Below are 10,742 nucleotides of genomic sequence, written 5' to 3'. Positions count from 1 at the left end.
CTCACTCTTTGGTTACCTAGCAACTCACTCACTCTTTGGTTACCTGGCAACTCATTCGTTCTTTGGTTACCTGGCAACAAGCTGTTGAGTAACTGGTGCAGCAGCAGCAGTTTAAGGTTTCAGCCTCACAACTGTTTAAAAATAAAAAACAACGGTATGGAGAGAAAACGGGATAAAACAGGAAAGGTCACGTCACATTACGTATATATAATCAAAATACAATACTTTGACCTTTTTGAATTCTGCGCCGAAAAATCAACTAAAAAATGAAACAACTAAAACTGCTACTATAACTAATCAAAACTAAACAATATTTAACTAATAAAAAGCAGAAAAAACACTCTAAAAACAAATTAAAACTAACTGAATTAGATAAAAAAGTCACAAGCAAATAAAACTTAACTATGGGATCATTTGAGTCACTGGAGGCCAGTCATGGCGTCCATACCTGGAGGAGGAGGGGGGAGGGGTGTCCCAGCTGGGAGCCAATCAGGTGACGTTTCCTCTGTGCCGCTGCAGCTCCCAACCTCTGCTCAGAATACAACGGCGGCTGTGACGTCAACGCAGACTGCACCCAGACGGGGCTCATCGTAAACTGCACCTGCCGCAGCGGTTACCAAGGAGACGGCTTCTCCTGCCAGCCAATCAACAGGTGAGCCGCCAGATTCCCGCCGTTGGCTCCTGCCGTGACGTTTCCTCCAGCTGCTGTTTCTGTCTCCAGATGTGTTGAGCAGCAGAACGGCGGCTGCAGTGACTTCGCTTCCTGCAAGTTCACCGGACCGGTGAGTTTTCATCGAGTCGTCGGCAGAAAACGGCTTAAAATGAAACGTTTTGTACATAATTTTTTAATGAAGGAATAGTTTAGATAAAACCCGGAAACGCACCCAGCTGATCCAAAAGCTCCTCGTTTCTCAAACAACCATGGAGATCCAATATCAATACCTGTATCTACCGCAATACTGGAAACAATCTAGATCTGGCATCAGTCATTTTGATCTATTCACTCTAATTCTACACTTTGACATCATGCTTTATTGTTTATTTTACTTTATATTTAGAATTCCTAATTGCACTTTCTGAGCCATTTGAAAGAAGGTTTTTTGAGGTTTATTTTTTTACATATCATCACTTTCCTAAAATAATGGTCCAAGTCATATTTTGTCAAAAGTTTTTTTTTTTTTGACCCTAAATTATCTTTTGGCAAAAAATGACCTAGGTCCTTAGTTTAGGAAGGTGACCAAGAAAGTCAACCTGTTTGTTTTTGTCAGTTTCTTTGTTATTTATTTTATATTGAATGTTATTCTTCTAATGACACTGACTGAACAAATTAAAGTTATTTTTACATGTTTGACCAGCTTGTGAAGCTGTTGGTGCTTAAATCTGCTGTTCTGGTCCAGACTTATAAAATAAAATTGTAATGCAGTACCTCTGTGTCTGTGCTTGAAAAAAATAAAAGCTTGAAGTTAATTCAGAACAGTTTTTCTGAATCAAATCGATATCTGCCGATACTAAGCCTCAGATATTGGTATCGAAAGGGAAATAAGTGGATCGGTGCATCTCTGGTCTAAAGACGAGCCCTGCGCTCGTGGACAAGATGTCAGTTCGCTAAATAAGGGTCAGATTTCGACTCCATTGTGATTTCATCCCTCAGAACGAGCGCGAGTGTGAGTGCCTGCCAGGCTACGTGGGTAATGGAGTCCAGTGCCTGCAGAAGGTGACGCCCCCTGTTGACCGCTGCCTCGAGGAGAACGGAGCCTGTGACCCAGTGGCCACTTGCAAGGACCTCCATTACCATGGTAACGCATCAGTTTCCTGTCTTTGGTTTGTGCCTGATGGTTCCCAGCTGGCGAACGATGTTTCCTTACATCTGCCCCACCGCTCAGCTAACAACAGTAATGTAATGTTTTCATTGTTGATTCTATGTTGCATGACTTTGTGTTTTTGTGTTTGTTACGATGTGAAGCACGTTGACTTGCCTTGCTGTTGAAATGCTGAAATACAAATAAAATTTGATTGCATGATTGATTGAACAGTAGCGCCAGCTAGCAACAGCTTTAGCTAGCATCAGCAGCTTTAGCTCATCTGTCCCGCCGCTCAGCTAGCTTAGCTGTTTGATGTAGTTCCTATAACCGATCTGTAGAGGGAGCCAACAGTTCCCGGACATTCCTGAAAGCTTTTGAAACACTAAACTGCTGACGTTGCCATGGTGATAAATAAGTAGTATTCATTCTAAGAATGCCACTGCATTTTGGCAAAAGCTGTTACCATGGTGACGCTGCTGTAATACCTTTTTTTTTTATACAAGTTTCCATAGCAACTTATTTAAAGTTGTGAGCCACCAGCAGCAGTATTAAAGCAGCAGCCATCGATGTCTCCATGGGAACCACAGCGGCTGGCCTTCACAGCATCCCTGTAACCATGGTGACAGTAGATTGATTGCTGAGCTCGTTAAGCCTGGAGCTCGTTAGAGGCCGTTTCTCCTGTGCAGCCTTCAGTTTGTCTGCTCTCAGGGTGAATTTAACCTTCGGTTGTTCCTCAGCCAACACAGCCGGAGTCTTCCACCTGCGCTCTACAGAGGGAAAGTACAAGATGAACTTCAGCCAGGCGGACGCCGCCTGCCAGGCTGAGGACGCCACGCTGGCCACGTTTCAGCAGCTGGGGGACGCTCAGCAGGTAAACAAACCCGAACCGAAAGCTTTTGACTTCCTACTGGGACCGGGTATTTCTCCAGAGTTCATGGAGGAAAGTGATCTTAGGAAAGAAGCTAGTTTTATCCGGTTAATCGTCAGAATAATCGATTACTACAGGCAAAGAAAGTGCTGTGAGCCGAAGCAGCCGTTGGGTTTCTGTTTTCCTCTGGGCGTAACGTTTGGCAGCCTAACCCTTCCTGTCGGGTCTCTGCAGCTCGGGATGCATCTGTGTGTCGCCGGCTGGATAGCAGGAGGCAGGGTGGGCTACCCGATCCGCTTCCCCTCGGACAAATGTGGCGACAACCACGTGGGCCTGGTGATGTACAGAGACCCGGTGGACCAGAGCAGCAAGTACGACGCCTACTGCTACCGGCTCAGAGGTACTGCGGCAGACAAACTACCTGCAGTTTCTGTTCAGAAATGAACAGTGTTTCCATTAATCAAAATACTGCACAAATTGGAATTACAAAATTTATTTGCTTAATGGAAACACAAATTTCAAAAAGACTTGCAATAAAAAGCCTGTGTGCTGGGTTGAGGTGGTTTTTCAGCTGAATCAAATCAGATGTATTTTGCAGAACTGCAATGAAAACTAGCGGTGAAACGATTTCCTTACTGTTGGGAGATCAGTGAAGCTGAGCCGATCTTATCTTCCTCAGCAAAGGACTTAAAATCAGCCGCCGTCTTTTTCTGCATGAGCGTGTTTCCCCAAAACACTGCATACGTAGCCGCTCCCAAGTAGGCGGGGCTTGTTGCTCCAACGCCGACTGGCTGATAGATAATGAGCGCCATGACGCGATTATGAATATTATCTCATAACTGTGTACATCATAATTTTTAATGACTTGAACAAAACTTATTCACGTGAATTTAATTACATTTATTTATTTATTGAAAACACCTCAACTGTGAAATTGTGTTTTTTTGACATCAGCAGAGTAAAGTCAAAGTTTTAAGAACATCTTTTAATGGAAAGGCAGCTGTTGTCCAATCAGAAGCAGCTTCCAGTTTGAAGTGCAGCTCCTGTCCATGTCTCCGTGCAGAGGTGTCCTGCTCGTGTCCGGACGGCTACGTTGGAGACGGGGACTTCTGCAACGGCGTCCTGACCAGCGTCCTGGCAGCAACCAGCAACTTCTCCATCTTCTACCGGGTGAGTCTGCATGGCTGCTGCCTGCCAGGCTTTGGCTGCAGGTCGAACATTAAGATCCACCAAATTCTGCCCAGCCTGACCGGTTCTGAGGGGAAAAGTTACAAGATTTTAATCTGACAGCAATGTGATTAAAACATTTCTTTGCTTTTTGAACTTTAAAATCCTGACTAAAGCAGGAGTTTTAGGGGGATGTTTCTGAGTTACACAATCAAACTGTTATAGACTTGATGCATGTTACTGTTCACATTTCTCGTATACGCACAACGCTGGAGAGCACAAAGGCGATTTTTTCACTGGACATCCGTAGCTGCGCGGTGGAACAGTAAACCTGGAGAAGTACCTATTATTAATTTAGTGCAGTGCGCCACAGCAGAGGGAAAATAATGCTGAAAAACTGTTGAATAATAACTCCAACTCATATTCCTCATTTTCCTCGCTCTCTGTGTCGGCTTTGCTACGCACAGACTCGTTACAATAGCAACTGACTGACAACAGTTCCACTATCGGGACTCAACACCAAAAAGCGCTCAAACGTTTCCCACACCAAGAACAGAACATTCAGTCTGTTACAGTTTTATGTTTTCAGGCTTGATGTTTATTTTGCGATTATTAATAAATGATCTTCTGACCACAGCAGTGATTGAAACATCTGCTCTACTGAGGATCTGCTGGTTTGTGGGTCGCCTTTTATTTTTTAATTGACCTGAAACACTTTTTTCTAAATTCAATCTTTTTCATGACCTTGTTTTCCTAATGTTGACAATTAGCAGCAGAGCACAGCGTCCCTTTTTCTCTTGTATATCAGGCGTACATTTAATATTAAGCGCGTTTTGTCAACAACTTGACAGCTGAAACCATCTAATCATCGTCAGCCTGCAGCTTTTTGGGGATCTTGCAAGCGTGACGTCACGTTGCAACATTCAGTGGCATTAATTTGGGTTTTTCATCAGAGGAATAAATGGGGGTTCATTTTTCTAAGTCATATTTTCACTGTTATTCATTTATTTATAAATGTTAGTTTTCACTAAATATTTAATTAGTAAGCTAAATATTTAGCTAAGTGTTTAGGTCAAAAGCTAAACATTTAGTTAGCGAGCTAAATGTTTATCCTGCTAATGAAATACTTAGCCTGCTAACTGCCTGCACAGCCTGCAGTCTTTGAGGATGTTCTGGTTTCTGAGTAGACGGTTTTCTTGTAGGTGCTGCTGGACTACGGCGGCTCGTCCTCTGAGGGCCGGCAGCTCCTCGACGTTTTGGCTCACAGGAAGTCTGACGTCACGCTGTTTGTTCCCCACAACTCTGGATTCACTCAGAACCAGGTGAGCTGCAACACCTGCTCCTACGGCTTCTTCTAAATTAATGTTAAACCTTGGTGAAAAGATTCTGAGCCATCATTAAAAGATAGCTTAGCAACAAATCCACTCCTTTGTGATTAAAGCCAGCCAAGCCAATCTGCTGATGGCTCCCAGTCTGGTTTTGACCGGTAACGGTGCTGAATGAAATTGACTTCCTGCTTGGTTCTCCAGTATTTTGTTTCTCTGCCCCTCAGCTCTGAAACAAAACTCCCAGAAAACCTTAAAAACTCAGTTTCTTTAAATGAGGACTGAAAACCTAATTTACATTTTTTTTCCTCATTTTCACTGTTTCAGACATTTATTTTCTTTAAATTTAATCATTTTTTTCTCACACTTCTTGTTTTTAGCACAGTTTTCTTTATTGCCTGTAAAGACTATTGCGGAAACATGGCAGAAACTCAACCCAAAATACCGAACCAGGACGCCTGGTTAGCTTAGGCTTTACACTGCTGGTTCTGGACCCGTTCAGCATGTTCAATGAAACCGAGCCGCTTTTTGTTCTGTTTGGTCTTTTTAGACTCTTTCTGGGAGAGATTTGGAATACCACACCTCAACCAATCACAGCAGGCGACCATTTAAGGATCTGAAGCACCAGGAACGCATCGCATCACGGCTCGGGTTCAATCTGACCGTTACCTACGGCAACAACGAGGTGAGGACGCACAGCAGCAACCGATGCACAAAACAAACCCAAACCTGGTCAGAACGACTTGATTCCTGATTGATGAGGAACATTTCACTCACAGGAAGCATATTTTCACCTGAATATTTGTGACCAATCAGCAGAGAGAAGCCAAAGGAACAGTAAAAGCAACCCTGAATTCAACCAATCAGAGCGCAGGGACTCAGGAAGTGAAACTGCAGCTAATGAGGAAGAACGGGGAGCAAAGAGAGTGAAGGTTGAGCTGCTGGTCGACGTCATAGAGGCCCTGGAGTCGAAGGGGAAGCAGGTCTAGAACCCGGCTGGAGAAAACAGAGAAACCTGAGATTTATTCAGGTTCTCCTGCCGGACTGCAGTCAGAAACAGATTCAGGCTCAGCTTATTACAACAGGAAGTGGTGGAGAGTAAACCAGTCAGAAAATGTTTTTTAAAACCCGAGAGCCGCTTCATGACGGGATGAAGAAGAGTTTGACCTTCAGCAGGTTTTTCCTTTAAAGGGCCAGCATCATGTAAAGATTTTAAATTACAAAATATATAACTTATGGCATTTTTGGAACAACTGATGGTAACATAGTTACTTGATTATGTTATAAAATGTCACTATTTGCCTGAAAACATAGTGGCATTCAGTGTCCTGATATAACAGAGAAACCTGCAGTTTCTCTCGATCCGGGTCGGATCCGGCGTCAGATTGATGATTTTTCCAGCTCTACTTTAGTTATTTGGGATCATGGCTGCAGACCAGAACCGTCTGTGATTAACCAGAACCAGTAGATCCATGAAAACGCCTAATCGTCCTGCTGGGCCGTCTGAAACACGAGAAAGACCAGAACCATTTTTAAAAAGCTTCACCGGATCGTTCCTCTGCTGCTCCACTCCTCTGTGGCGTTAGTCCACTTTGGTTCTTTATGTTTTTCCCTTTCAGATCCATCCTGAACCAGTGACACTAAATTAAGCTGTTTGTTTTAAAATCATGATTTAAGATCACAGCACGGTTTGAACTTCAGATTTCATGACGACATTCTGTAGCAGAGAAGAGCTGGTTTCCTCCTGATTGCAACAGAAAAGGAAGTTTACTGTTAAACCTCCATCGATTGGGAAATCAGCAGAAATGCTCAGTAAAGACAACAAAAGAGAATTTTTATTATTTTTATTTTCCCAACATGTCGTCTCAAGGCTCCTTACTAATAAATGATTTGATCCAACTTCCTTAAATATTCAAGTTTAGTTCCTTATTAAAACTGCTTAAAAAGTTTCTAAGGAAGTCATTGACTTTCCAGCAATCCCTCATAACGAGCATGCATGTGGCGACAGTGGAGAGGAACACTCATCACCAGCTTCACCAAACCAAGAGTAGAACATCTAGAGGTTCTAGAGTGGCCTAGTCAAAGCCATGATCTCAGTCCAATTAAGCATGTATGGCTGGGTTTCTGATTATAACCAGAGTTCAGTTTAGGAAGACAGGAGTCCAGGTGTCCAATCAAAGCTGCATCTGGATATTTATCTGATGGGACTCAACATTCATGTCAATGTTTGGCTTATGTAATTATTAATAATTATACTTTGTTATTTATTATTTACTGAAATGTGTCAGTCTGGTTATGAAGGAATGAACTCAGCAGAAACACGGCGAGACATAATCACTGGCTGGCTGATTTCTGGTTCAGTCTGATAACTTATTAAAGTAACAACTGAATGATCCCATAAACTACCCAGTCTAACTACCCGACTCGCAGGCTAACTACCCGACTCGCAGTCTAACTACCCGACTCGCAGGCTAACTACCCGACTCGCAATCTAACTACCCGACTCGCAGTCTAACTACCCGACTCGCAGTCTAACTACTTGAACCTTAGGCTAACTACCCACACGCAGGCTAACTACCCAACTCGCAGACTAACTACCCGACTCACAGNCAGTCTAACTACTTGAACCTTAGGCTAACTACCCACACGCAGGCTAACTACCCAACTCGCAGACTAACTACCCGACTCACAGACTAACTACCCGACTCACAGGCTAACTACTTGAACCTTAGGCTAACTACCCACACGCAGGCTAACTACCCGACTCGCAGACTAACTACTGAGGGAAAGACAACAGTTATACTGAATAATGAAATGAGGATCAAATCAAACAAACGAACAAACTGATATGGAAAATTGAACAAAACTTCCTTCCTCTTTATTCCCTTTCTCCTCTTCCTTCCCCTCCTCCTCCTCTTCATTCCTCCCCCACCACCTACTCCTTCCTCTCTTCATCCCCCCCTCCTCTTCCTCTTCCTCTCCCGGTTCTCAGAGCTGTAAGCTGGTGAACCAGCGGCTGCTGCTGCAGTGGGACGTTCCGGCTGTCAACGGGATCATCCACGTCCTGGAGGCGCCGCTGACGGCCCCCGCCCCCCTGGTGAGTCATGCCCCTCCCCTTTCAGCTGAGACTCTGGAGGCCCGCATTGACCCTTGACCCTGGTGCGCATTTATATTCAGCTGACCATCTGGTGCAGGTCCAGAAGTGGGTTCTGTTGGTCGGTTCTGATCCCGGATTTGCACCGTCGCCAGAAAAATTTTCTGACCCGACTAAATGAAATCTCAGTGAAGGAAGTTATTAACTGTTAGTTAGACTGGAGACGGACTTCAACCTCCTGAAAAAATAAACATCTGACCACCAGGGGGCAGCGCAGCAACACCGCCTCTCCTGATTGGCTGGTGGTTCGTTGTTGCCGGGCGGTTTTACAGCAGAGAGCAGATGGTTGAACTGTTGGAACAGGAAACAGGAAGTGAGGGTCTGACCTTCTCCATGTTGATGAAGAGGAGCTTCGACACCAGGAACCAGCTGGTACCGGATCTTGGACCCGGAACCAGAACCGTCTCTTCCTAGCTTCCAGCTGTGTGGCTTTTCATTAATTATGGATTCAACCAGAATCAGAAGATCTATCATCAACAATTCATCTGTGGTTGACTGGTGTTAAAAGAACGGGTCCAGTCTGGTCCAAATCTCCTGGTTCTGACTGGACCAGAACTAGGAACATCAGTTCTAACATTTCGGGTCGTTCCTGTTTCCTCCAGGTGATCCACAGCAGCTCCATAGGCCACGTCCACTCCAGCGGCAGGGTGGCGGCCATCTTGGTTACATTGCTGGCGTGTGCGTTGGCGGCTCTGGGGTTCTACCTGTTCAGAAAAAAGATGGACGCCTTCAACTTCCACTACTTCAAGGTAACACCCGTGGGGAAGTTCTGACCCATCTGGGTCCAAGCTTCCTGACTCTCGGCGTTTAGTTAGCCTCCCAGTGGTTCTGCAGGGTTCTGGATCATTTGAACGGTTCTGGATCATCTGAATGATTATAGACGTTCTGGATCAATTGGACCGGTTCAACCAGCTGACTAACCTTTAGATGGACTCTGAACCTGACCTGGTGGTTCCAGTCCGACAGTTTTGACCCATCGGTTCCAACCTGGCTGTTCTGACTCGGTGGTTCCAACTCATCAGTTTGGACCCATCGGTTCCGACTCGGCTGTTCTGACCCGGTTTCTCTGTGACAGAACGAGGATGAAGATACTCCGACCCAGCCCACGCTGTTCTCCATCCCCAACCCGCTCTACAGCGGCTCCAGGGCCGTCGCCGAACCGTTCCAGGTGAGTCGGTCCGCCCGGTTCTGGATGGACCGGACCGGGCCACATGTGGATTACATGTGTTTATATGGTGATTCTGGACCAGAACCATACTGGTTTGGGTTGCAGCTGAACCTCTTTCTTTCTCACAGGAGGTGAGTGCAGCAGCAGAACCAGCAGAACCACCAAACATTCTGGACTTGGACTAGTAAAACCAGTTCTGCCTTCCTGGAAGCAACCCATTCACAGGGTTTTCCAGATGTTTGCATTAGTTTGGTTTTTACCTGACAACAAGCGACTCCAGCAGTTACAGGAAGCTGATTGATCCAGATTTATCATTATTATAAATGATCTGATTCTGATTAAAAGGAGCTCAAAATCAATACTTTCTCTAAATCTGCAACCAGAACCCTCTGGTTCTCTGTCTGGTTCTGTTTGTTTCTCAGATCCGTTCTTTTGGACCCTGAAAGAAAATAAAGTTGGTTAGTGGTGTGCTGCTGACTCTCACATCTGTATGATTAAAGGTTGATTCTGTGAAACTTGGTCAGGATTTATTTTGTAATTATTTATTGTCTTGATTGGAAGGTAGAAGAGAGAAACCCAGGCTGAGTCCAGTCTGGCTCCATTCACTACCATCATAACCGTGTTACTGCTGGTCTGGAATCCTGCGATTTAAATATCTTTCCCATGAAGACCAATATCATCTAAGCTTCTACCTTCAAACTACAGAGAAAACTGGTTTTATGTGTGATGACGTCCTAACTTCACCATAATCCCTCTGTTACCTTTAATAATGTGCGGCAATTAAAACACAACACTACAAAACTAGTCTGGGTGTGTTGGTGATGACGTAACCGATACGAGGAAATGTTTTGTCTGTAGTTTGAAGAATCAAAAGCTAGGTTGGATTTGCTTATGCTTAGTAAGAAAGATTGATGAGTGGAGTGGAGTGGTGTAATGTAGCGTGGGGTGACGCAGTGTAGGGTGGAGTGGCACAGAGCAGCGTGGGGTGGTGCAGTGTAGGGTGTGGTGGTGCAGTGTAGGGTGGGGCGGCACAGAGCAGCGTGGGGTGGCGTAGGGTGGGGTGGCATAGTTTAGAGTGGGGTGGCGTAGGGTGGGGCGGCACAGAGTAGCGTGGGGCGGCGCAGTGTAGGGTGGAGTGGCACAGAGCAGCATGGCGTAGCACAGCAGTGTGGGGTAGCACAGAGCAGCGTGGGGTGGCGCAGTGTAGGGTGGGGGGGCGCAGTTTAGCGTGGGGTGGCGTAGGGTGGGGCAGCACAGT

General features: G+C 45.2%; 1 protein-coding gene across 1 annotated transcript in view; it reads left to right on the top strand.

The window, feature by feature from the left end:
- Window positions 1-10,003, top strand: part of stab1 (stabilin 1) — a 72,832-nt gene extending 62,829 nt beyond the window's left edge. Inside the window, exons 59-70 of the mRNA XM_008408855.2 lie at window positions 520-652; window positions 722-782; window positions 1,652-1,796; window positions 2,540-2,673; window positions 2,905-3,070; window positions 3,734-3,840; window positions 5,040-5,159; window positions 5,713-5,847; window positions 8,155-8,259; window positions 8,919-9,065; window positions 9,392-9,484; window positions 9,613-10,003. Coding sequence (XP_008407077.1) covers window positions 520-652; window positions 722-782; window positions 1,652-1,796; window positions 2,540-2,673; window positions 2,905-3,070; window positions 3,734-3,840; window positions 5,040-5,159; window positions 5,713-5,847; window positions 8,155-8,259; window positions 8,919-9,065; window positions 9,392-9,484; window positions 9,613-9,669 — 1,403 coding nt within the window. The 3' untranslated portion in view covers window positions 9,670-10,003. The remainder of the gene's footprint in view (window positions 1-519; window positions 653-721; window positions 783-1,651; window positions 1,797-2,539; window positions 2,674-2,904; window positions 3,071-3,733; window positions 3,841-5,039; window positions 5,160-5,712; window positions 5,848-8,154; window positions 8,260-8,918; window positions 9,066-9,391; window positions 9,485-9,612) is intronic.
- Window positions 10,004-10,742: the final 739 nt, after the last annotated feature.

The sequence above is a fragment of the Poecilia reticulata genome, linkage group LG5 (assembly GCF_000633615.1).
Source record: "Poecilia reticulata strain Guanapo linkage group LG5, Guppy_female_1.0+MT, whole genome shotgun sequence".
NCBI classification, from domain to species: Eukaryota; Metazoa; Chordata; class Actinopteri; order Cyprinodontiformes; family Poeciliidae; genus Poecilia; species Poecilia reticulata.
This window is presented reverse-complemented; position numbering and strand designations above follow the sequence as displayed.